This window comes from Fistularia commersonii, chromosome 26 (genome assembly GCF_037954325.1).
Source record: "Fistularia commersonii isolate RoL2024-O1a breed Wild chromosome 26, RoL_Fcom_v1.0, whole genome shotgun sequence".
Taxonomy (NCBI): domain Eukaryota; kingdom Metazoa; phylum Chordata; class Actinopteri; order Syngnathiformes; family Fistulariidae; genus Fistularia; species Fistularia commersonii.
This window is the reverse complement of record NC_141309.1, coordinates 9,890,023-9,916,071: the sequence shown is the minus strand read 5'-3', so window position 1 is coordinate 9,916,071 and position 26,049 is coordinate 9,890,023. Positions and strand designations below refer to the sequence as shown.

General features: G+C 39.6%; 1 protein-coding gene across 1 annotated transcript in view; it reads left to right on the top strand.

The window, feature by feature from the left end:
• adgrv1 (adhesion G protein-coupled receptor V1) overlaps positions 1-26,049 on the top strand; it is a 98,520-nt gene that overhangs the window by 17,132 nt on the left and 55,339 nt on the right. The window contains exons 4-41 of the mRNA XM_086174148.1: positions 3,290-3,385; positions 3,616-3,720; positions 4,130-4,243; positions 4,483-4,713; positions 4,938-5,275; positions 5,434-5,704; positions 6,685-7,011; positions 7,441-7,617; positions 8,028-8,251; positions 9,822-9,948; positions 10,063-10,248; positions 10,658-10,838; positions 11,338-11,501; positions 11,578-11,701; positions 11,826-12,086; positions 13,022-13,148; positions 13,375-13,598; positions 13,687-14,418; positions 15,836-16,209; positions 16,934-17,110; positions 18,394-18,574; positions 18,705-18,898; positions 19,029-19,158; positions 19,400-19,480; positions 20,155-20,294; positions 20,663-21,028; positions 21,239-21,482; positions 21,581-21,796; positions 21,887-22,102; positions 22,229-22,473; positions 23,101-23,282; positions 23,394-23,892; positions 23,986-24,295; positions 24,491-24,700; positions 24,830-24,960; positions 25,160-25,259; positions 25,387-25,566; positions 25,748-25,911. Coding sequence (XP_086030274.1) covers positions 3,290-3,385; positions 3,616-3,720; positions 4,130-4,243; positions 4,483-4,713; positions 4,938-5,275; positions 5,434-5,704; positions 6,685-7,011; positions 7,441-7,617; positions 8,028-8,251; positions 9,822-9,948; positions 10,063-10,248; positions 10,658-10,838; positions 11,338-11,501; positions 11,578-11,701; positions 11,826-12,086; positions 13,022-13,148; positions 13,375-13,598; positions 13,687-14,418; positions 15,836-16,209; positions 16,934-17,110; positions 18,394-18,574; positions 18,705-18,898; positions 19,029-19,158; positions 19,400-19,480; positions 20,155-20,294; positions 20,663-21,028; positions 21,239-21,482; positions 21,581-21,796; positions 21,887-22,102; positions 22,229-22,473; positions 23,101-23,282; positions 23,394-23,892; positions 23,986-24,295; positions 24,491-24,700; positions 24,830-24,960; positions 25,160-25,259; positions 25,387-25,566; positions 25,748-25,911 — 8,349 coding nt within the window. The remainder of the gene's footprint in view (positions 1-3,289; positions 3,386-3,615; positions 3,721-4,129; positions 4,244-4,482; positions 4,714-4,937; positions 5,276-5,433; positions 5,705-6,684; positions 7,012-7,440; positions 7,618-8,027; positions 8,252-9,821; positions 9,949-10,062; positions 10,249-10,657; positions 10,839-11,337; positions 11,502-11,577; positions 11,702-11,825; positions 12,087-13,021; positions 13,149-13,374; positions 13,599-13,686; positions 14,419-15,835; positions 16,210-16,933; positions 17,111-18,393; positions 18,575-18,704; positions 18,899-19,028; positions 19,159-19,399; positions 19,481-20,154; positions 20,295-20,662; positions 21,029-21,238; positions 21,483-21,580; positions 21,797-21,886; positions 22,103-22,228; positions 22,474-23,100; positions 23,283-23,393; positions 23,893-23,985; positions 24,296-24,490; positions 24,701-24,829; positions 24,961-25,159; positions 25,260-25,386; positions 25,567-25,747; positions 25,912-26,049) is intronic.

Below are 26,049 nucleotides of genomic sequence, written 5' to 3'. Positions count from 1 at the left end.
AAAGTGTTTTAAGCGGTTTATTTACAAAGGGGATGAACGAGGGCTTTGCAGGATCCACGTCAACCCTCTGAAGCTACGCAGGGTCCGGTCAGGTAGCATACACCGACGAGGGAAGAAGCCTAGTCGGAGACGGCATATTCTGTACTTGGGAATGAAACAGAGATAATGGATCTTACTTTAGTGATGAAGACCCGCCAAGAAGGGACAAGGGGAATCCAGGAGAGGGGTCCATGTGGCTGTACCCTCTCTCGAAAACCATCTGAGCCTAAAGAGCTGGTGTGCATTGCACCCCAGCTGAAATCATTCTCCTGCTCAATCTGAGTCACTGGTGAAAGACTGAGGTGAAAGGAGCTGCACACAGACACGACCTGGGATCCCAATACTAGCATTGTGGTGCAAAATACATATTCTTCAGGTGTAGGGGAACAAACATATACAGTGATGACATTAAAAATCCCTAACTCAATCTTTTTTTTTTCCAAGTCCAGTTCTTTCATCCAACTTGAATCTTATAGTATAACACTCCTTAACTGGCCAAACCCTACCCTTTTACAGGATTGTGGTTTTTCTTTTTTGGGGGGGGGGGGCTACAGGATTCCTTTCCTGAGTTCAACTGTTTTAATTTATCTCCTGACTGTCTTAAACCTTTGGCCCATCTACTAAGCAATGAGGAAGGGGGTTATTAACCCCAGTAAGCCCCAGGCAGCCCAGAACTGCAGGTTCTTTGTTGTTTCTTCTCCACAGGAGTTGTCAGAATGCATAACACAGACATCATCTGAAAGGGTTCCAGTTACAGATGCTTTTGCAAACCAGTTTTTAAAAAAGTGATTCTGTAATTCTTTGCTGCTGCTTATTTGCTGTTTTTCAGAAATTGACAAATCACAATACCTGTTTGCTGGACTTTGCCAATAGTATCTTTAGTATAATCAGTTATGCTTTCCAAAATCACAGATTTTAGCATTCTGTTACCCTCATTGGTTTGTATCATGGCACATTGTGTCTATGAATGGTTGCTGCATCATGTATTCCTTTACTTTGATTTGTTAGCGGTTTACCCATACATGTCCACGGTGAAGTAATTCTCAAATAAAAAAAATCTACAGCTGCATTTTTTTTGTTGACATTGTACAGTATTTCCACAAAGTCCATTTCACTGCTAATAATGTACAATACAGTAAACTATAGTGTGAAAAAATTTAATGCACAAATGGTCTGTGTTTACATTGTAAATCCTTCTCAAAAGAATGCGCCCTCAGCCAGTGATGCCTTACACACAGTTGATATCTCCATGGTTTCATGTAGCTTTTAGCTGTCAAGTTTGATTGATGAATTTTGGGAGCAACCCTCACAGTCTTGACAGTGTGATCACAAAAACAAATATCATTGATGGTGATCATTGATTTTTAATGTATGTACAGAAATCCACAAAAATGGTGAACATCTAACAAGAATATTAAGTCTCATCAAATTGATTTAATATAGAATTTAGGAAAAAAAATGTGGTCTATGGTTCTATATAACAAAGCCTGTGTTTACCCAACTAAAAGGGGGAAAGACTAGAAGAGGCCCACTTGGCCCTCCTATTTACACAACAGGGAAGACAAAGCTTCGAACCAACTGCTGTGCTATCCCCTTATTGACAGGTTGTCTGGCAGATATGTGTCTGATTTTTTTTCTTTTTTTTTTTTCTTTAATGTTGTAGTAGTGTCTAATTCATTAGAACTATTGTAGATGCATCCTACTTGGACTGTTGCAAAGCAGGCACGGTGTGAAATGTCATTTAATTGAGAGGCTTTCATATCAAGATTGTGATCTGAAATCAAATGTAGAATAGTACCAGCGTTCTTATAAAATCTGAATGCTTCAATATCCCATTAGCAGTGCTATTTGGTTTATCTAAACAAATTTGATTTAATGATATGTCTAAATTATATCAAATAACATTTTGTTGGCAGTAACACTACTGTTTTTTGATATGAGAGCTAGAATTATTTAATAGTATTATAGAACTTTGTACAAGATGTGGATGATGGGATGTTAAATGGTTCTGGTACCAGCTGACAGTACTTTAAACTGTTATTGAAGCTCTTGTTGTAACAACACTCAGCCAATCTATGCCAATGGTCCAAGACATTAGAAATACAGATGCCCGACACATTGGGAGCAGGAGGTCCGGAGGAAAACTGAACCTAGATGGAATGAAAAATTTCAAGCTGAAATACTACTGTAAGACTTTCTGTGAACTTGACTCACTGTCTTCATTGGGGTATTTAAGTTGTATGACAAGAAGCTGGGAATGGGCAGACTGGCTGTAGGACCAGAAAGGAAGGACAATGGAAAATCTTCATGTATTCCAAATCTCTATTCACATTCAAATATAATATATACATCCATGTAAATGCGTCTATAAGATAATGTATGTTTATGTGACCAATGTCCTGGCATGACTTTGCGTAAGTGCTTGCATCCTGTGTCTGTGACCTGACCCCTAAAAGAGCTTATTGGTGAAATCAACCGTCTGTTACAGCCTAAAAATGTTTAAATTAGGAGATGACTGTAGAGGCCATGACTGTTTCTCATTTTACTCCTTTGCTGCTCTCATATTATCAGATATAAATGTGCATGAAGGCACATGTGAGTCCTTGTACACACACACACACACACACAAGAATGCCACTTCTCTCTGAATAGTTTGGTGAATTCAACATATAAAAGTGGTTATTTTACAGGTACAATCTTCGACTCAAAGGTATTTTGTGTTATAAATAGAAGTCAGCCCACAGTTGGCACTGCAGCTGTTGCTCAATAGCTGGTAAACGAGTAAGCTCACTAATACCAATTTTGGAAAGTCGAAATTCTTGAGTGACTTTTCTTCATTCTTTAATTATGTTCAAAAAATGGGAAACATTCTCTGCATAAGTGACAGGATGGTGTTCTTGTGGGTTCATTGTTAAAATTATAGTTCACTGAGGGCTCGAAATTAGTCAGTTCTTAGTGCTGATTCACAGAGCACAGCTCAAGAATAAAGAGATGTCCTACTGAGAGGTAAACTTACAAATTAGCCAAGCTAAGAGCAGAACTTCCTGTTTTTGTATTTCCTTACAATTGCCTTTCAGGGGGGGCAAAATAATTAAATGAAGCTGTGGGTGAGGAATACTCTCTTGATTTCCATGAGTTTAAACATCAGGATTTGATGATGGCTGGGAGCAGCAATGTGTTCTTCAATATAGTTTATGTGTTTGTATCTGTTGTATTTGTAATGTATGCATTTGAATCCCTCCTTCTCTAGAGCTCCTCCAATGGTGTTACTGTAGGAACACAAAACAAGGCTACTATAACCATCCTGTCCAATGACAATGCCTTTGGAATCATTGCCTTTAACTCGGTAAGAATCTAAGTCCTCCAGATTTGTTTTATTATTTGTAGATCAGTCGCTGTTTCCATTTTTCCACAAATTCTGAATGATAAAGTATGATGCATTAAATACTTTAAGTTTAACATTGAATTGCTTTGTTTACACTGTGTTTTAAAATGCATGGATGTACCGTAAAAATGTTGACCGTGGCCACACTGTTTCTGTTTAATGGTCTTTTGGTGTCGCCCTCTTCCTCCAAGACTGAAGAGATCATCGTCAATGAATCAGGAAGTGGAAACCAGTATGTGCCTCTTGTCTTAATTCGACAGAAGGGGACTTATGGAATAGTGACAGTGAACTTTGAGGTGAGAGAACAGTGCCAAATTTGATTGGCTCACTTTGAAACAAAGATGCAAAGTAGGCTGTTTTTAATGTTGAGAAAGTAATTTCTTAAGTCGTTGTGGAGATTAAGACCTAAATTAAAAAAGTGCCAAGATGTGCGAATGAGAGAGTGAATGGTCGTCTGTCTGTTTATGTGGCCCTGCGATTGACTGGCGACCAGTCCAGTGTGTACCCTGCCTCTCGCCCGATGGTAGCTGGGATTAGGCTCCAGCATCCTCCATTAACCTGACTTGGATAAGCGGTTGACAACAGATGGATGGATAGAAGATCTAAATATAATACATGTGTCAGAAACCATATGTAATAGAAATACATTTTCAATAAGATTTGACTCACATGATCCAAAGTAGACCTCGAAATCTCCTTTTGCAGATCTCTGGAGGTCCCAACCCTGCCTTTGAGGACCTCAGTCCAGATAGAGGCAACATCACTATTCCTGTCGGACATGCTGTTGCTCATTTCAGTATCTTCATTCGGGATGACCAGGTAAATAGTTCCAAGTTAAACTTCCTTCACACATCACATATTGGTTAACTAGAGATCTGAGAAAAGCTGAATGAAGGTGACTCAGTTGTAGCTACTTTAAGGTGTCATTTCTGCCATCTTATCAGGAAAGAAAAAAAACCTGAGTTCACATCCATGTAGACATATTTAATTTGTGAAATCTGCCACATACTCTTGTCAGTTGTGTCTAACCAAAAATGTGCTTCATTCGTTTTACTCAGATCCCAGAGGATGATGAGGTGTTTACAATCAGGCTAACAGGCGTCGCAGGAGGAGCACATCTCAAGGCCAATGCCAGCGCTGTTCAGCTGAGAATTTTGCGTAATGACAGTCCACTGAGGTTCTCTAAATCTGTCATGATAGTACCGGAATCTGCCGGAGTCATTGTTCTCTATGTGACACGTGGTCAGCTGACCGAGGATGGGCAAGTCATTGGCTCTGCTGACACGGAGGTACATTTTTTTTCCCCCAACATTGTGATCAGCTTTCCTGAAATAACATGCATCTGAATATATTTCTGTGGATTTGTCATATGAAGCAAATAAACACATAAAAAAGCAAAGACATGAAGAGTTATCAGTATAGCTGCACTCAGATATATATGTATGAATATGTATATGTAAACCAAAATATATGTATGAGTATACTGTCCTCGCATTTATTATGCTGTCTTTAGGTTGCTGTAGATTACATGGTAGTAAGCTCCGAAGGACTTGGCAGTGCCACACCATCTGTGGATTTCTTGGACCTGCAGTCAGTCAGAACCATTACATTCCCGCCATTTGTCTACAAGTTCAGCCTGCTGTTTAATATAAGTGATGACGAGGTGCCAGAAATTGCAGAATCCTTCCATCTGATCCTTCTGGAGGAGACCATCAGAGGAGATGCTGTGCTGGTTTCACCCAATGTTGTGCTAGTGACCATCGAGCCCAATGATAAGCCTCACGGCGTCCTGTCAATCAGCAGCAGCGTGGTCATTGAGCCTATCAGCATCAATGAAGACTTGACACAAAGGTTAATATGTTTAAAAATGGCTTGATTATTTTGCCTATTTTGCCTTTTCTAAGTGCTGTGACATGGTTCTTGCCATATATTGAAATATCAAGGCAGTGTCCCAAAATGTTAAAAGAATATATACGGCTGTCTCATTTTTTCTTTTCATCATTCCCCAGATTTGATGGTATTACCATTGTGAGAAATGGGGGGAGCTATGGTGATGTATCTTGTAACTGGACAATCAGCCGAAACTCGAGTGATCCGTCTCCAGTGTTGGATGATTTGTGGCCCATGGCGGGGACAGTGACATTTCCTGCCGGCCATGTGATGGCGGTGATACCTATAAATATTGTGGGAGATGACCTGCCTGAAGAGGCAGAAGCGTTTTTGCTAAAGTTGCTCCCTAATTCAGTAACTGGGGATGCTGAAGTTGATGAACCCATGGAGGTTAGTAAAGAATGGATCTTTGAATAGCCATGTGTTTGTGGAGTTAGTTAAAGGTGCTAATTTTAGATAAACATAATTTTTAGAGAATATATCCTCCAGATGTTGTATGTGTGTCTCAATGGCAAACCTGTAATTATGTCTAAAAGTCACTCATTAGTTGTTCCCGTCAATTGTTTATGTGCATTCGTGTGTGTGTATGTGTGAGAGAGAGAGTAAGCGAGCAGTTTTGGTGAAATTTGAGTGTTTTTCATAGTTATCATCTTTAACCAAGCCTGTTACTATATCAGTGGGCAGATAGTAGTTTTACTAGTTTAATGCTATTAGGTGTTAAGAACCTCTGCCTCTGTCACATTACCACATGCCACCATTTTAAACTGTGAGCATATGGGGTATGTGCCATGGTGGAGAATAGTTGAGTATAATTAGTCCTTACTAAGTAGAAATTCATGAAAAAAATGAATGTCTGAGTTTGGATGTTTTTTTTAAGATTTAGAGAATTTAGATTATATCGAGTGTATATGCCATAGTTAGTCTGTTCAGCAGAAGTTCTCTAGCAGTGAGTAAAAGTTATCACAGGTGGTGTCTAAAGGGTCAGCTGTGGCTCAGTATGTAGCGCAGGCATCCTCCAGTTGGAAGGTATGCTTCTTAATCCTCAGTGTCATTGTGCAAGAAACAGAACCCCAAGTGAGTGTGTGTGACTGGATGAGTGCTATCTAGAGTAAAGTTGTATGAAATCGCTATATCAGTTGAGACCATTTACCTTTTAAAGGTAATACAGAGCTCTGTGTTACTATTGTTGGGCTCTATTTTACTTTCTCCCTATTTCTCTCCTATCCTTCCGCCGTGTATGTATTCCACAGAATTTAGTAAATGCATTTTGATGTAAATGTTAAGCCTTAATTCACCTCTTCTGGAAGTTTGTCTCTTTTACACATACAATGCAATATAGTTACTGAGGCCCTTCTCTACTCTTTCTCCAGTTGGTGTTCTACATCCAGGACAGTGATGATGTTTATGGTGTATTTGGATTTGATCCAGCAAAAGAGCAAAGTATCCAAAGCCAACCCGAGGGCCGTTTTTTATCTTTGAACCTCGTGCGAGACCGTGGCATGATGGGTGCTGTGTCAATGACTTTCACTGCCCTCTACATTCCTGCAGGTCCAATAGACCCAGTGCTTGCCCGCGAGCAAGTTCTGAATGTTAGCAAATCCATGAATGTGGTGTTTTCTCATGAGCAGACAGTCCACATCATACTTCCAATCAGGAATGATGCTTTTTTGCAGAATGGGGCTAATTTTCTGATACAGGTAATAATGATGAAAACCTACACAGAGCAACATATATGTTGTAATTACATACTTTAGATATTTAAATTTTATTCACTGCTTTGATGGTACATCTGAGAAAGATGTTCTTTTCATTATTATTTATGAATTCAGACAAGTTACATCCAAAGTTGAAGTGTCTTATTTGCATGAGTTAATGGTTTGTATGTTCTTACGGGAACATTACTCAAGTAAGAACATCACTTGATAGAGGCAGAAAAAATACAAAGGAGAAGGAAAGTCTCCTTAGCATTCTCTAAAACAACAGTTATGTCACACACTTAAATGTAGGTCTTTTGACAATCCTGAATAGAGTGACTGACCAATTTGGCTCATGACAGAATGCACCTTATTGGGCTTTCCTTGTCTGAATAATGTATAAACTGAGTTGTTGTTTTTTCTGTACCGCAGTTAAATGCCCTGGAACTTCTTGATGTCAAAACCCGAATTCCCTCAAACAGCCCTAGATTTGGGGGACCTCAAAACCTAACACTCACTGTCACCCCAGACATTGCAAATGGGGAAATTGGTTTTACCATTAACAGCACAGTGGTTGTTTTTGAACCTGAGGACGGCAATGTGAGCATGGTAAGAAAATCCTCTGTTTATATATACTGGAATCCAAAACATTTTCTCAAATCAATTAATCTTGTGCTGCATGACAGACATTAAATCTACTTTAATTGTCATACATACTTTCTCATTAATCAACAGAGTTGTAGATTTGAAATGTTGCATTATTATACAAAGGTTATATTGTGTCAAGTTTCCCAATTAAACAAAGAATAATTTTGTATTGTATCAATAAGATTGATGCATACTGATGTATACATCCACTCACATGAACCTATAGTTACAAAAACAAGAAATATGTAGTAGTAGCAGCAGTATTTAAAGGTGACATGATGCATGTATGGGGTTTACGTTCATTCTACTTTTTTAAATGTTATTTGGTATGTGGTATGGTATTTATATTTCGAAATATGTATTATATACAGGTGACCCTCCCTCTTAGGCGTGATGGGACAGATGGTCAGGCAGTTGTGTTCTGGAGTCTCAAGCCAATGGGCACCAACCATCAAGATGTAACTGCTCATGATCTGGAGCCTTTAAATGGCTCAGTCGTCTTCCAGTCTGGGCAAAGCGATGCTTCCATCAACCTCATCATCCTAGCTGATGACATACCAGAAGTCAATGAGACCTTTCTGCTCACTCTGGATAGGTAAGAAGGCGAACTGACATACAGTATACTTAATGCAGTTGTGCTAAAAATGTAATACAGGAGCATTGAATATTATGTTTTTGTTTATATATTTTTAAGCTTCATTCCATTCCATCAAAAACCTTAGAATTTTGGAGATGTGTGTGTGTGTGTGTGTGTGTGTGTGCGCTTTGCCTGGGTGAGATAATCTTGGTCTATGTTCTGATGAGAACAGCAGCTCTCTTTCCTCCGCTCCTCCCTGCAGGGTGGAAACTGCACGCTTTATAGTGTACTTTGGGTAAGTGGAGATTGAAGTGAACCTCGGCCTTTTGTGTATCTTGAATCAGGACTTTGTTTCCCAGAGAAGGGCCTACTTCATGGTTTTCGGGATCTTTGGTTGATGTGGGGATGAGGGGCATTAGGATGGTGTGAAAAAGCGGAATCAAAAAGAAAGTAATTCTTGGGTGTAAACAACAATCTATTTTATGTGTTGGGCTCTAATTTAACCGGGTTCAGTTGTGACCCCTTTGAAAGACAGATATGTTTGTATGCATGCAGTGAACTGGCTGTGACTAGAGCACTTTATACAGTCTCTGATTTGCCTATTATTGTCAATGTGTTCTGTTTATAAAGTGTAGTCCTCGACTGTATTGCCACACAAAGCCTTTCACACTTAACCCCTTCATTCATTCACACTCAAATGTATATACTGATATTCCATGTGCCGAGAGGTGCCAAGGAATGTGGAGTAGTTTTGGGTCCATTATCTTGAACAACTACCGGTACAGTTACACTCCTGTGGAGTCAACACAGTATCTCCCTAGTTACTGTTTAGAAAATTCAAATCCTATGTAGGATTTTTTTTCAACACACACATTACAACACAACAGAACTTCCTCAGTAGAGCAATGGCAATCTGCATAACATATTGATTCGCATACTTTATAATTGGCTCTTTAATAGCTGGAGCTGTTACAACTAATGTTGATATAGTGAGACACATCAAATGACAGATAGAGGGTGATATGTCTCTTCATGACAAAAACGATACCAAAAAAATGCAGCAAATGCAGACCTACCATTTTGTTTCAAGTGCATGAATTAATTAAATTACATCCTTAGTTGCCTAATGAGATTCGGTTGGCAAAAGCTATTGCCTTTTTTCTCATAAATGCTTGTATGTTATCAATTTTAATAATCTATAGTCTGCATGCTACTTCTATTTAAATTTTTTTTTGGAGTGTTGTATTCAATCTTGTTAACTGTCTTTGAACAACATGATTGAATTGTACCTAGTGGCCATCTTATACTGAGCTTGTAAAAACATTTTAACTTTGTGTTAAAGAGTCTGGTTATTTCTCTCTCTCTCTCTCTCTCTCTCTCTCTCTCAACCATACAGCATCATTGTTTTGTACAGCTCTCTCTATAGCTCTCTCTCTATAGCTATATATATATATATATGTATGTATGTGTGTGCATATATATATATATGTATATATATGTAGACACACACACGTATATATAGTATGCATGCATATAGATATACAGTACACAAAATTGAGCTAAATAAATTCTTTGAATTTGTCCACAGAAGTAACAACAAAAATCAGATCCTGAAAGCTGGTTTTACAAGTAGAGTGATTGTTATAATGGAGAATGATGACCCAGGTGGAGTATTTGAGTTCTCGCCATTATCCAGAGGTCCTTGGGTAATCAACGTAAGTCTAAAATTGAACTTTGTTACTATAAGCCTTTCTCTTGGATGTCTTTTTTGTGGTGTAACATACCGTTATTTCCTCTGGTTATTATTGCATCTGCAAACTTACATCTAGGAGGGTGAGGCGGTGGAGCTCCATGTGGTCAGAACCCAAGGACAGCTGCTGAAACAGCTGGTGCGGTACACTGTCATGCCCTCTGGAAATGCTGAGTTCTACGGGGCCACAGGAATCTTGGAGTTTAAACCGGGTGAGAGAGAGGTAGTGGTTGCGCTGGTGGCAAGACCCGATGGGGTGCCTGAGGTGAGAATATGGCCAACACAATATTTATCTTGAAATTTTGAAAATCAATTCCTTTTAATGAATAACATTTATCCTGGAGTCAAGTGAAAACTGACTGTATTTTAGATATTTAAAAAAGCAAAGCTCTTTTTCCATTTCATCTTTTCAAACAAGGCAATTAAATTTCATCAATACATAGCTTAGAGATCAAGAACTGATTGCTTTTACACACAATCATGAAATCACAATTAGGTAGAGACAATTTGTTATGTTACACTGTTTTAGATTTTTCAGAAAATGTGAAAAGATATACATCTGTATTTTATTTAATTTATTACAGTATGAGCTGAACGTTTTACACAGAGGAACTGGATGAGTTATCTAAAGTAATTTTTAAGTCCCCATTTGTTTGTATTTTATATGTGTACAGCTGGACAAGACCTTTTCTGTGGTACTTAGTAGCCACAGCACTCCTCCCAGTCGCCTTGGCAACCGCAGGGAGGTCAACATCACAGTGCGAAGGAATGATGACCCCTTTGGGGTCATTGAGTTCATTCAGTCTGGAATGACAGTGGCCATCAATGAGAGCAAGACCGATGACATACACCAGGGTACTTTCTTATCTCACCCTTGGAGATAGTTGTGATATTTTTGGATATAAAGTAGTATTTCATCTAAATATAAAACTGGTGTAAATCATAAATTTGTTCTGATGTAAAAATGTTATAAACTTACAATGCAGTTAGATTTAAAAATGAACCTTTCTAGTGCTTTGCATTAAGTGTATTTGGGGAGTGATATAGGTTTGTGTCATAAAATTCAGGCCCCTAACTAATGCTTTGTCCAGATGCTGAAAGAGAAATTTCACTTCCCGTACAAAGTTAAAGCAATCTGCTGCGCGTTAGCATCTCAGGAATGTAATACCATTGTTCACTCTTAGCATAGGTGCAAGAATTGTGAGTATATAGCTCAGAACTTCAGATATATAAATGAGTCCCAGAATATCAGTTGTAAAGTATTTTCGATCCCACTTATGTGGAGGCATGACAAAATGTTTGTGGGTTGGGCAGATAGTTGTCAAAGATTTTTGTTTTATATATTGATTTACAGCAGTGTACCCTGTCGTGAGGAACAGGGGTCGCTATGGAGAAGTGTCTGTTTCCTGGGTCCTGGAGCCTGCTCTGTCCGGAGATGTCAGTCCACTCCAGGGTAACATCACCTTCAAAGAGGGAGAGTACATGAAGAACCTCACTATTCACTCTGAACCTGATGAGGTATAATTATAAGTTAAAGTCAAAATGACCTTGATTGTAGTTTAGATATTTAAAATTGTTTTTTTGTTTCTTAAAGATTCCAGAGGACATGGAGCATTTTACTATTACACTGGTGAATGCAAGCGGCGGAGCAAGACTAGGGGGCATAATCAACACCACTTTACAGATTAATAAAAATGATGACCCCTTTTATTTTTCTGGTAATAGTTTTGCCGTGAATTAAAAACAACCTGAAAGATGATTGCAAATATCTCCATGTTTGAACTAATTAGGCATTCCATTTTATCTAGTTTGATTCTAATGAGTCTCTTTTCTTCTTTTAAGAACCTGTAATTGTACGACTCCAGGAAGGCGGTGCGGCCAACTTCACTGTTCTTAGGGCAGGGTGGGCAGACTTTGTTGCTACAGTGATGTACCGGGTAGAGTACGGTGACGCATCACCAGATGACCTCACCTTGCTCAGCAATGACACGAAACTGGTGTATGATGTGGGGGAATGGAAGAAGACTATCTCTGTTGCCATAAAGGATGACAACATACCAGAGACTGACGAACGCTTCTACATTGTCCTGTACAATGCCACCGGTGAGTACATACCTCCTTTGAGACAGGGGGAAAATGACACATTTAAAGGACTGTAAATTACAACACCAGATCAGGAAAGATTGGGATGACAGCTAAACAGAAAGTGAATAGAGATTTTTGAGGAGCGTAGGTGTGAATGGTAATTCCAACTTCTTTTGTCAGTGCGCACAGAATCACTTACAGAAAATGGAGGGATCGAATTTATCTATTAAGGTTGAATATACCCAGCATAAAACTCAAAGTAGTTTAATTTGTAGTACATATAAGATGGAAAGTCTCATCCGCAATCAATAAAGATATATACCCTGTTCTTAGAAGAAGCTAACTTCTGCAGTATCATTGTGTGTTCTTTTAATCCTAGTATTGTGTAACATGGGTTGGAAGGAAAGATCAGCAGGCTCCAACTGGAGCTTAATTACCAGATGCCAGATTTCCCTAATCACAAAGGAAGGGGGCTTCACTGCCCCTTTTCTGTTTACTTACTGACACCAAGAACACTAGAGTAATGGTTGGAATCAGGTTTATTCTGGGATTTTTTTCTTTGTGTAGTGCTTGTTAAGTCAGTAACCCCTTGCTAGAAGCTAATCAAACTGAGACTAGGACCTTGACACTCTTTATTTTGTCGCTTTTAATTCTAAGAAGAATTGCATACTTATTTCAGTGCTCTTGTAGCCTAGCAACCTGAAGCATGTGCCTGTGTAAGTCTCCTGCATTTTGTCAGTGTTCATTCAGCTGAATCTTTCCCTGTTGTCGATCATCAACCATAATGTTCATCTGTCCATCGAACCAGTCATTAAATTATCTTCCATGTGAATTTTTCAAGTGAATGGAAGAAAAAACAATCTAATCAAAATAAAAATTAATATATACACATACATACCCATAAACATGTCCATGTCAGCAAAATTGTCACCTGATCATATTTGTGTACACAGGGGATGCTGTCGTGTATGGAGCGGACACAGCTACTGTGGTGGTTGAAGCAAATGATGATGCCAATGGGATCTTCTCCCTGGAGTCAACAGAAAAAATCGTTGAGGAGGGCAAAATCAATTATTTCAAGTAAGAAAGAGGCATCTTTTAATAATTTTAACATTCTCATACATTTTACATCAGTCGTTTCAACATTCATTTTCCCCGATTTCAGCTTTATTTGGAAAATAACTGAAAATAATATTAACATACAACATATCTCTTATTGACAAATTCCTGTTCAAGTGGACATTTTTTTTCTAAAAGAAATTATAGTTTCAGATTGCTAAAGTTATTGATTTGTCATCTCTTCCAGTGTCCTTCGTGCGAGAGGTCATTTTGGTAATGTAACAGTCTTTTGGCAACTTTATTCCAATGACTCAATCACTCCGCTGGATGAAAAGGAGGAGTTTACCAACACATCTGGCTCCATAACCTTCACCACTGGGGAGAACTCAAAGCCAATAGTCCTGGAGGCCATCGCAGATAACCTTCCGGAGTTCAATGAGTCTTTTGTCCTTAGGCTGGTTAATATATCTGGTAAGCACAGGACAAACAAGATGTTAAAATGTGTCAGATATCAAATGGCAAAACTCATGTTCATTTTTCTTTTTTTGTCATTGTGAAGGTGGATACCCCGGGGACGGTGGACAACTTGCTGAAACTTCTCTCGATGCTTCACTGGTCATTCCCCTCAATAATGACCCATTTGGTGTTTTTACCATCAGTGACAGAAACTTGGACCAAGAAGTAGCTGAGGATGTATTGTCAGAAGATGAAATGGCTGATGTGACCACATTTACTGTCCTCAGAGAGCAGGGTACTTTTGGTGATGTACGGGTCGCTTGGGAGATTGTGTCAGGACGTTTCCCCAACGGCTTTCCCCTAATGGATGATCTGCTCCTTCTCGCATCCTTCCCAGATGAGGTTGAGCTTAGGCCTCATGCCAGAAGGCACCACTCTGCCACAGACACGTGGTTTTTCTCTGGCCTTCCAGGAGCTTATGGTACCATTTCTTCCGAAGATGCCCCCCCTGCCATTGGCAACTTTACTTTCTCTGCTTGGCTAGTTCCCAGATCCAACACTGATGGCTTCATATTCTCGAAAGGGACCAGAGATGGGACTTTGTTTTATGGAGTAAAGGTCCATACCAATGAGTCTCATGTGACCATTATGCTGTACTATACAGCTCTTGGATCAAACAATACTCAAGTGGCATGGACCAGAGCCACATTTGCAGAAGATGATACATGGTTGCATTTGATCATTACAGTTGATGATGGGATTATACAGTTTTTCCTGGATGGGAACCCTGTTCATGGAGGGCTGAAGAGTATAAAAGGAGAGGGCATCACTGAAGGTGAGCTGCACTATAACATTAAAAAAAAAAATTAACTTAATAAATGTAATTAGGTGATTGAGTAGGTGACTGGGAACTACATTATGTCAGTAAAAGTCAGCTTTATTGTTAATTTCTCCGCATGTACTGTGCATACAGAGGAATTGCTGAGACGTTTCTCACAATCCCACGGTGACATGAAATTAACAAAAGTTAATAATAGAGTGCGAATTAGTTGTTTCCTGTCCCTTTGAAATGCTTGATGTTTAAGTTAATTTGTCAATATATTACATAGAAATACAATTAATAACTGGAAGCAAAAAAAAAAACTTGGTCATATTGTAAGTTGTCAAAATTTCCTCTCACTGTGTAGGCCTGACTGTTTTGTTTTCTGCTGTTTCAGCACCATGGTCAGTGTCAAAGAGACACAAATCCCAGTTTTAGGCTTACAACCCCATGTTGACTGTGCTATTAGTCGTTTATGTGCAAGTTTTATAGCCTGCTCGTGTGATTTTGTTTACCCGTTCTTGTAGGCGGCTGACGGACAGAGGGTCTCATATCTGTTTTATATTTTTATATTGTTCACATATGACAACAAGTGTACTCCTACATACAGATGTACACGCAAACCCCCAAATGCCCCTGTCTTTTCCTCTTTGTTCAGAACTATTGAGTCTCTGTAACGCTTGAGTGAACACTTCGCCTCGGCACTGTTGGATATTGTTACTGGCAAAGGGAAATAGCTGGCATCGTATTCATCTTTTTTTCTCCAATTATTGAAAACAACAGTGACAGCCTGTGCTGGACCATATCCCAGCAGTTCTTCGGTTAACTTCAATCGCAGTAGATACACTTCAATCGGAGTACATACACGCAGTAGATACACGCAGTAGATACACACAATCTTCATTCATGTCATGTGTTATTATGTGCTACTGGTAACTCAATCTGCAGATGGATGGCTTTGTGTTGGAGCTTTGTTCTTGCTCACTGTGGCAGATTCCCTGCATTTCTCCTGTTTTTTTTTTTTTTTTTTGTTGTTTTTTTTTTTCAAGTAGTTTTGAAATGTATGTGTCAGTGGGCCATCTTTTAATGATGTCCCTTTTTGGAACAAAATGTAAATCATGGAAAAAAAAAAACATAAGTCGGTTGAGAGTAACCACTTGGTTTAAGGTCAAGGCAAGGTTAGGGCACGAATCAAAAAAATTCAGGTACTCTATGTAGATGCCAAAGATATGACCAGTGCAGAATTAATCCACCATTTCTTGAATTTTACCAGCTATAGCCATCATATCATAGTATATTTATATCGTAACATACATATTATGTGAAATTGGGCTTTCTTTAGATTTATTAGAAACATAATCACAGTGTGTATGAAAAGTTAATTGCCAATAAAAAACATAACTTTTTTTTTTTTTGTTTACGTTCACTCTAGGACTTGCTCCAGTTTTTATCGGGTCAGATCCAACGGGCCAACAGAGGTATACGGGCCTTCTCCAGGATGTCCGCTTGTACAGGACTAAGTTGAACCGTAGCCACATCCATGAACTTCACACTCAACCTGCAAAAATAGACCTGCGCAACATTTCAGGTTACCTAAAATACTTGCAGGAGGAGTGGCAGAAGTCATTTGTGGTGGAAGTTAGGGACGATAAAGAGGAAGAGGGTGAGGAGGTGTTCTATCTTCAGCTTGTCGCAGTGCGTGGTGGTGCCCGCCTCCCCATCCCCAGACCCACTGCCACTCTGCGAGTCATGAAAAGTGACAATGCCAATGGGCTTTTTGGATTTACTGGAGCCTGCATACCTGATGTAAGTGTATGATATTGATCCACCAGCAAGTAGTGGAATTAACTTTATTAATATTTAAGCTACAAACATAGAAGTAGAAAATAGTCTAAAACAAAGCAAGTAAATCCAGTACCTTGAATAGGCATACATCATCACTTTTAAAGTATCGGATGTCTGCTTCATCATCCAGTTTTGTCTACACCAAAACCATACCCATGGAAACATGTAATGAAACCCCACTAGTTTATCAGCCACTGTCCTGCTACATATTTCATTAGTCTTAATGCCCTTCAAAAGCACGTTCCTCCTTATTTAGCTGGAATGGTTGTGTGGGCTCTCAGGTTGGCCCCTCTCTAGTAGGACGACAGCTGGTGTGGCTGCAGCAGGTCTACCTGTCAGGAAATGCCTGTAGAAGTAGATCGGGAGTTCCAACACTTGAGAGGTAGATCTAGTTGCTCATCTACATAACCACAACAGATGGCACGGCTAGTGCATTCCATCAGAAAATTGAGTTCTCCCTTTGGGTAGAAAAGGATGTAAAGGCATTTGGACTATCAGGTACTCCTCTGTAAATCATACCGATACTATGCTGGTATTGGGTGAAATCCCTAAAGAACATGGACAGAGTAGCTTATTTTGGCACAACTCTAATAAAACAGTTATCAAATGTATTCAGTATTTATTAGTTCCTTTGCTGTGGTTTAATCAAAATTGACATTTTACTTTACCTGATTTGCCATCACAGACCACAGAGGAGGGCTCCACAGTTTCCTGCGTGATTGAGCGCATGCGGGGATCTTTAGACCATGTTTATGTCAACTACTCTGTTAGCCAACTGGATATCTTGGATGATGAGATGCCTGCCCAGGATTTTGTTAATGCCACTGGAGCTGTACATTTCATGCCAGGACAGCGCTCTGAGGTATGTGCTCTGGGGTCGAGAATAACTCACAGTTTGTGTGTCAACCTCTTATCAAGTGTTCAACTAGGCCTCTAGTTCATATCTTTGGTGGTCTAAATTAATTATATGCACAAAAAGTATTGAAATACATCATGCAAGAACACTATAGCTAGCTTTTGTGTTGCAAAAATTAGCATGGACAACATTATCCATTAATATATAATTTATGTTTTCCTTGTTTCTTGTAGTGATTTTGGTACAAATTTGTTGTTTTTTTCAATCATTACAACCTTCAAACCAGATAATACTGCCTTGAGTGAAATCTATTGGGACAATGCTTCAATATGACTGTTAATGATACTTGGAATCATAAATATAGTGGTAAGACAATATAAACAGTATGTTAAATAGCGGGTCAGCATGGTGGCGCACTGATTAGTGCTCCCGTCTCACAGCGTGAAGGACCCTCGTTCAACTCCCGTAGAATTGCCTTTCTGTGTGGAGTTTGCATGTTCTCCAATGTCTGCAATTGGAATACATTGGAAAAACTCCGAAACCTGTGAATTAGTGAGTGAATGGTTGTTTGTCTATGTGCTGACCTGTGATCGACTGGGTCTAGGGTGTACCCTGCCTCTTGCCCAATGACAGCTTGGATAACCTCCAGCAGGCCCTGACTGCAGGATGGTAGTAGATAATGGATGTATGTTAACTAGCCTGTTTCAATATTTTATTTCTACGGAACTCAATCTTATCAGGGGATGGCACAGAGGCGTAGTGGTTAGCACTTAGGCCTCAGTGCAGTTTGATTCCGACAACGGGACCTTTCTGTGTGGAGTTTGCATGGGCTGCCCGTGTCTGCGTGGGTTTCCTCCGGGTTCTCCAGTTACCTCCCACAGTCCAAAAACATGCAGCAGGTTAATTAGAAAAGTTTGGAAAATTGCCCTGAATGAATGAGTGAGTGAGTGGTTGTCTGTCTTTGTATGTGTCCCTGCAATTGACTGGCGACCAGTCCAGGGTGTACCCCGCTTCTCGCCCAATGACAGTTGGGATAGGCGCGAGCACGAACCCCCCCATCCTGACTGCAGGATAAGCGGCAGAAGATGGATGGATGAATCTTAACAGTTAGCTCCCCCTAGTGGTTTGCTGTTTGCCATTTGCCCATTTGTTTACGGGCTGTCTCCAAATTCTCAAATTTACATACACTATACACTAAACAGTAGCTGTCTGTAGGATTACTGGCAGATATTTAACAGAAACTAAAGGAATCAACCTGGCATACATATTTATTTGCATAATCGTGTTAGGTACTGAACCTACTGGTGCTAGACGACAACCTTCCAGAGTTGGCAGAATCCTTTCAGATCACACTGTTGGCAGCGGAGTCTGGTGATGGAAAGCCAGGCTCCACACCCACCAGTGGAGCAAGCATTGACCCCAATAATTCAGTCAACACTGTAACTGTCACAGCAAGTGACCACCCCTATGGTATGTGGTCAAACACACCTTTAAAACAGTGTTATTAGTTCCATCTTGATATTTTTTTATTGTAGCAGAATATCTAACCTCCTCTGTCTTCTTTTTAGCATTGATTAAACACACATTCACACACTTGCAGGTCTGTTGCAATTTCAACTCAGCCCCCCAGGCGAGGGGTTGATCTCCCCAGCTGTCAAGCCGGTCTATCTTACTGTCAATGAGGAAGATGGACAAGTACGTTTGTTAGTAGCCAGAGCCCAGGGCCTTTTGGCAAGGGTCATGGTTGGATACAGGACAACTCCGTTCACAGCTTCCAGCCCTGAAGACTATGAGGTAAATACTTATTTATTTTATAGAAATGATACATTCAATGCTAAATGTAAAGATTTTAACATTTGTTTGTAGCTCTCCGCATTTTGCTGGTTTAACTAGATTCATGTTTTATGTATTGTTTCTTCTCTAGCAAGTAGAAGGCATGCTTGAATTCCTTCAGGGAGAAAGATTTAAGTTCATCACTGTCCGGATCGTAGACAATCCTGTCCCAGAACTAGACAAGATTTTCAGAGTGGAACTCTACAATGCTGATGGCGGAGGTGAGAAACATGAGATCAAGCTTATACCATTGTCTCCTTCTCGTTTTTGGGATGTTGCTTTCCTTTTATGGAGAGCCAAACTGAAGCTGTATTGTATCCCACTATTTTAATTTTTTTTTGTGAATTGTGTGCCACTGTGTGCTCCCCTTGAACCGACCTACCAACCGTCCTTCCTATCTCCCTCCCTCTGGTTTGAAAACCCTGTGTGACTCCTGTGTGATCCTGGTGTGTGGTCCTTCAGTTGATCAGTTTCTGTATGGTGAAGGAAGTGGTAGTGGTGAGAGTGACTCTGACTTCCTACTTCCATCCTATCACCACCATGGTAAGTCTCTCCCTCCCTAATGCCTTTTCTCTACCTTTCCCAAAACCAACATTCATTTCTCTCTCCTCAATGTCCCATGTCTTGAGATTAAGATCAATTATAGATCAGGTGCAGGATATTTGCTAAAAGGACTATTTCTGATCCAATATTTATTCATGTTATGAACTCTATCTGTCCAAATAGCTCTTTGTAAGCTGGAAAGAATTCTCAAATGCCTCCAATGCTTGGATACTGCCTGTCTACAGAGCTACTGAGTAAAATGCCCTGCATTACAGTATTTATAATAGCCCCCTCAGGAAATGAATGTATAAAAACAAAACAAAAGGAAATATGATGTAATGAGTTTGCTTTCAATTATCAGCCAAAGGTTTCTTTTTCAATGCAGTGCAAATGGTCCTTACATTTTGATGTATATTTGTTCAAATAAAATAACACAAAAATCAAAACAAAGTCTCAAAGCAGTTTACCCTCAATCAAATGGATCTTATTGCAGTTATACTTTTGCCTGCTGTTACCAGATCTATCTATAAAGTAACAATGCCTGTTCTGTATATTTCCTGTGCATCGTGTATTTGCAGTCCCTATGTCCTCTATTGTAAGTCGCTTTGGATAAAAGCGACTGCCAAATGCAATGTAATGTAATGTAACAACTATATCTGGTATTATGTTTTCAGCCAGTTTAGGCGTTGCGTCCCATATCACAGTGACCATTGCTGCTTCAGATGACGCCCATGGAGTGTTTCAATTTAGCCCAGATTCCCTGTTTGTTAATGGGACTGAACCGGAGGATGGACACAGCTCTGTGGTTCTACAGGTAGGTTTACAAAAATTCTCACGCTGGCAAAAAATTGATTTCTTTCTAATTCTTGATTTCTCTGAAATGTAAATCCCCAAGAGAAGGGTAAATGTATAGACGTATCTCTCTTTGAAACACCCTTACTTAAAGCATCTTAACTTTTTCCTGACTCATAACCTTGTTGCAGTAGTCATAACTTGTCTGTGATATTTACCTCTCTATACGTGAAACATACGGTAGCGTTGACAATAAAGTTGACTTTAACTTTACAAAGAACCAATTCTAATAATCAAAAATGTTCTGATACATAAGAATATCCTGGAAATGAGATATATTTCATTGTAACACAATGTTGTTCTCTTGCTCTCTTTCTCTCTGTCTCTTAGGTGGATCGGTCTTTTGGCGATCTCTCTAATGTGACTGTGTTTTGGCGGGCTGATCCCAGCTCTGAGGGGGAATTTCTTAGCAGCTTTGGTAACATCACCTTTGGGATAGGTCAGACATCAGAGAACATCATCATCACTGTGGCTCAGGATGAAATCCCTGAGTTGGACAAGCGTTTTGTCGTGTCCCTGGTTAACGTCTCCCATGGTCGCCTGGGTGTCCGAACTTCTGCTACCTTGACTGTGCTTGCCAGCGACCACCCGTATGGTGTTTTCGTATTTTCGAAAGCCACGAGGCCTACTCAACTCCCAGAGGGTTATTCAACTGTCACCCTCACTATCTTGCGAAAGAGAGGTCTGATGGGAATGGTGAGTCCCAATGAAGCAGCCTTGAAAATTAAATTGTCATCAATTAGTTACTTGACTAACAGTATTCCTGTTAGTGGAATATGTGATAAAAAATTATAATTGTGCATTTATCCAGCATTTAATATAATAGAAAAACTAGAAACATACTTTTTTGTAACTGTCAACTGACATTTATGCATACTCAGATTTTTTTTTTCTTTTTCCAACTAGGTGCGAGTCATGTTCAGAACATTAAACGAGGCAGACCCGGCACCATACAGGACACCGGGTTTGGGCCGGGCAACTGAGGGGCAGGACTTTGTCCCTCTCCTAGATTCTGTTGTGTTCTTTGCCAATCAGAGTGAAGCAAACATCACACTAAGAGTGCTGGATGATGACGATCCAGAAAGAGATGAGTCGGTGTTTGTAAAACTGACAAGCGTTGAGCTCGTTGAAGGAGAGCAGGAGAGGCCTGGTATGATGCTGATGCCTTCCCTGAGATTTTCCCTTCGAAATGATTTAAAAAATCATGTTTCCTCTATGACAATTCTATCCTCTTTTTGTCTGTTTCAGTTCAAAACTCCCCTTCGCTGGGGCCAGAGACTGACATTGTAAACCATGTGATAATTGAGGCCAGTGATAATGCTTTTGGTATCCTTCAACTCTCGGCTCCTGCTGTAAGCGTGGCTGAGGACTATGTGGGTCCCATAATAAATGTCACACGTGTTGGAGGAATATTCGCTGATGTTTCTGTGAAGTTCAGAGCTGTGCCTTTAACAGCAAGAGTTAGTAAGTAATGGGGGGAGTATGTCAGAAGTTTTTTCTCTGTGTTTGTGAAAGACATCAATTTTTAAATATGTTTGCATGTGTGTCATATAGGTGAAGACTACAGTGTTGCCTCTACTGATGTAGTCCTTCTTGAAGGGGAGTCTAGCAAATCTGTTCCAATCTATGTCATCAACGACATGGTTCCTGAGCTTGAGGAGACCTTTCAAATCCAGCTCATCAACCAGACCACAGGAGGAGCGCTGCTCGGGGAAACCACTCGTGCCATCATCACCATACTGCCCTCTGATGATCCATTTGGTTCTTTTGGTCAGTTATTTTCTTCTTTTTGATTACAATAATCACTCAGCTGTCAAACGAGAGGTTTTGAATTAAATAAATGACAGGGACAGTTTGTAATTATTCAGCAAGGTGCTATTTTTTACTTCCACCTAGTTTTCCAGGCCGTCTCAAGCACCATAGAGGAACCAGGAACTAATTCCGTCGAAGTCACTCTGCCCATAATTCGTAATGCTGGCACTATTGGAACAGTTTTGGTCCAGTGGCAGGCCACTGTCAACGGTAAACTAGCAGTGGGGGATATCAGACCCACAACGGGGGAAGTGAGTTTTGCTCCTGGTGAAACCCTGAAGACCCTCCAGGTTGAGGTCTTAGCAGATGATGTTCCTGAAATCACAGAGGTAAGACAGTGAACTTAAAAATGACCATTCTGAATAAGTCACTGAAGACTCTTATCCCTCCATGTTGTGATTCCTCAGAAATCATTAAAATGACCAGCAACATTTCTATATTTACTGAAATATACACACACACATATATATATATGTGGTTTTATATATATATACATATATACACACACATATATATATATATATATATACACACACATATATATGTGTGTGTGTATATATATATGTATATGTATATATGTGTGTGTGTGTGTGTGTATATATATATATATGTGTGTGTGTGTGTGTGTATATATAGTATTATTTAAGGTTTGCCAAAGGTTTTAGATAGTGAGGGGCCAGAGACTTTGCTGAACACAGATGTGCTATTGTTTGTGGAGTCAAAATGTAAAAACTCTGATTCTTAGAAGTGAGTTTTGAAATATATCAGGGTTTAGGTTTGCAGGCTGACTATCCCAACTCACTTTACATCCACTTATAGGACACGTTTAAAGGTGCAGCGTCCAATATGTCTTCTGGTTTTGATTATTGAATTATGAAATGACTTTGTGTTTTGTCTTTAACACAATGCCCATATATTTTTTCTTTTTCTATCTTTTCATATCCTGTCTTTCCTAGATAATTAAGGTAGAGCTGATCAGTGCAAGTAACAGTGGGAACCTAGGAGCTGAAAGATCCATTGAAATTAAAGTGCCTGCAAATGACAACCCGTATGGGACGACTTACTTTGAAAAGTCTGTTTATCGCATTCAAGAGCCCTTAGAAGGGGTTTATATGGCCAATATTACTGTCTACAGGAGGTATAGTGATTTTTTTATTTATTCTCCATTTTAGTTTTTTACATTTTTGTATTTATCAAGAGTTAAACCTTTTTTTTTTACATTAATTTGTCTTTTTTCTCTCACTTTTAGAGGGGGTCACTTTGGAAGTTTGGAGATCCTTTACAGTACCTTTGAGATTGACCCGGTTGCCTCAGCTCAGGCTGAAGGACAGAACCTGCTGATGTACTATGAGTTTCCAGAACAAGGCATTCCAGCCACACCACCTCACAGGATTGTTAATATCACTGGAGAGAAAGACCCTCTGACTGCATGTGCTGCTACATGCCTGAGAGAGCGTGCCTGTCAGGCCTTCTCCCTTTCAACAGGTTCAGTGTCACCATCCTGCACTTGGGTGACTTCAGGGGCAGACCAGCTAAGCACAGATTCCCAAGTCATGACTTATGCAAAAAATGTCCCTTCAGCAAATGTACTGTTCAGTTCCCAAGCTACCGCTGGGAGTGATTACACCCGTCTGACAGCTCAAAGAGCTTTCATGGAGGATGGGTCACGAGTTGCAAATCTTACAGTTCCAATACTGACAGATAAATTCCCTGAAATGGATGAAAGTTTTGGTATTCAGATGCTGAAGGTAAATCATCGCTGTGGTATTTTAGTGTTTTGTTTTTTTCAATTCGTATCTGACGGGTCACCTGAGAAAATCTAAAACATGTGTCATTCGAAGGTGCGGGTGATGAATATGACTGTAGCACAGAAGAACCTGCCCTCGATTGGTCATCCGGATAAAGTTCTCATCACAATTGGAATGAATTCAGATGCGTTTGGCGTATTTTTGATATACAGCCTAAGTCCCAATGCTACAAATCAGGGACTTCATCTAGAGGTTCGAGAAGAACCTATGGTGGTGGTGCCACTGGTAATAGAACGGAGAGGGGGAAACCTGGGGAATGTAACTGTCGAGTGGAGGTTTGTTGGAGGAAAAGCCACACCTGATTCTGACTTCACAGGGACTGGAGGCACTCTGGTTTTTGATGGTAGGTAGATCTCTTAAGTATTAAACATTAATTCATGGCAACTTAAAATAACCTATCAAACTGAAATGACGGGGCGGATGAAGGTTAGAATTCTGGTCATAGCTTTAAGAGGTGTTTTTGTTTTTTTTCCCAACAGTAATCAGAGCAATTATATGGTTGCATGTTCAGTGAAAAAGTATTAACTTCTGCCTACAGGTGACCTCAAAAAGACAGTAGAGGTAGTGATCAAAGATGATTTAGTTCCAGAGGAAGATGAGAACCTCATGATCGGTCTTGTTAAGAGTGAGGGAGGAAGTCGAATCCTTCCCAGTTCTGATACCGTTAACATTGTGATTTTGGCCAATGATAATGTTGCTGGGATTGTCAGCTTCCATCCAGCATCTCGCTCTGTTGTCACCAGAGAAGGTGAGTAGTGAGTTTCAGTTGCAAAGTGTTTGATTGTGAAGTGTACACTGTTATATACCCAAGTCATCTTTGAAATAATTAAAATATTGTAATAATGTAACATAAACTCTATCATATGTTTTATTATAGGTGAAAAATTGTCTCTGCTAGTTTCAAGGACAGCTCCAGGTCTGGGTAATGTCACAGTGGAATGGAACGTACAAGGTCTCCGAGTGGACCGGACCTTCTCTCTCACCTCAGGGAAGCTTTTTTTCGCTGAGGTGTGTATTATGGAACTTAATTGACAAATATTGTGAAAATACACTTACTAAAATTTGACACAGGCAAATACCATTCATGTAATATTGCGGTATATGTTCTTGCTAATCTCCGCATTGTTTTTCTTGGTTCCCTTTTTTATTTTCATTAGTAAAACAGCAATTTAACATCTTGAGCATTAGTCTTGTGTATTTCCCACAGGGAGAGTTGGATAACTACATAATCCTTCAGCTTCTTGATGATGCTGCACCAGAAGATAAAGAGGAATACAGGGTGTTTTTGACCAGAATACAAACATTTGGTAAAATGACAAGTACCTGTGTGATTTAAAAAAAAAAAAAAACATTTCAAACAAGGAATTTTAAAATTTCAACCTTATGTGTCAAAACTCTAAAATTCTAACACTGACTTGCACTACGATGATCTAGGAATTGCTGAAACAGGCCATGCTGCCCTTGATGCACAGGGTAGTGAAGCTGTGGTGACTGTAGACACGAGTGATGAACCATATGGGATGTTGTCTATTGCACAGTCATCACTAAGAGTGACGACAGAGGAACAGGACCGCATCATTCATATTTACATCAACAGAGAGTTTGGATCATCAGGTCAGGAAGCCAAATTTAATACTAAATTTTGAAGCTCACAGAAAAGTTTAGTCTTGGAAATGTTTACAATTGCATATATTAAAATATTTTTTATAATTTGTAAATGCCTTGTGTACAATACATTTAGTTTACATTTTGACTCTTAATCTTACCGATATTTTCCCTGAACCTTTTTCTCCAGGGGCCATTAATATTACCTATGAGGTTGTCAGAGGCATTCTGCAGGATCTGTCCCGGGTTGAGGGTGCTCTTGCTGAACCAGGGAGTGACTTCATCGCTGAAACTGGATATGTGATGCTTCAGGATGGACAAACTTCAGTAGCAATTCCTGTCAGAATATTGGAGGTAAAGACATTGCTTTCAAATCCATAGTGTATCATACATCCATCCATCAACATTGATTTGCAAGTAAATATATATGCATGTTTTTTACACCAAGATGGGCCATGGTTTATCTCTTAAGCTTTGCACAATCAGATACAA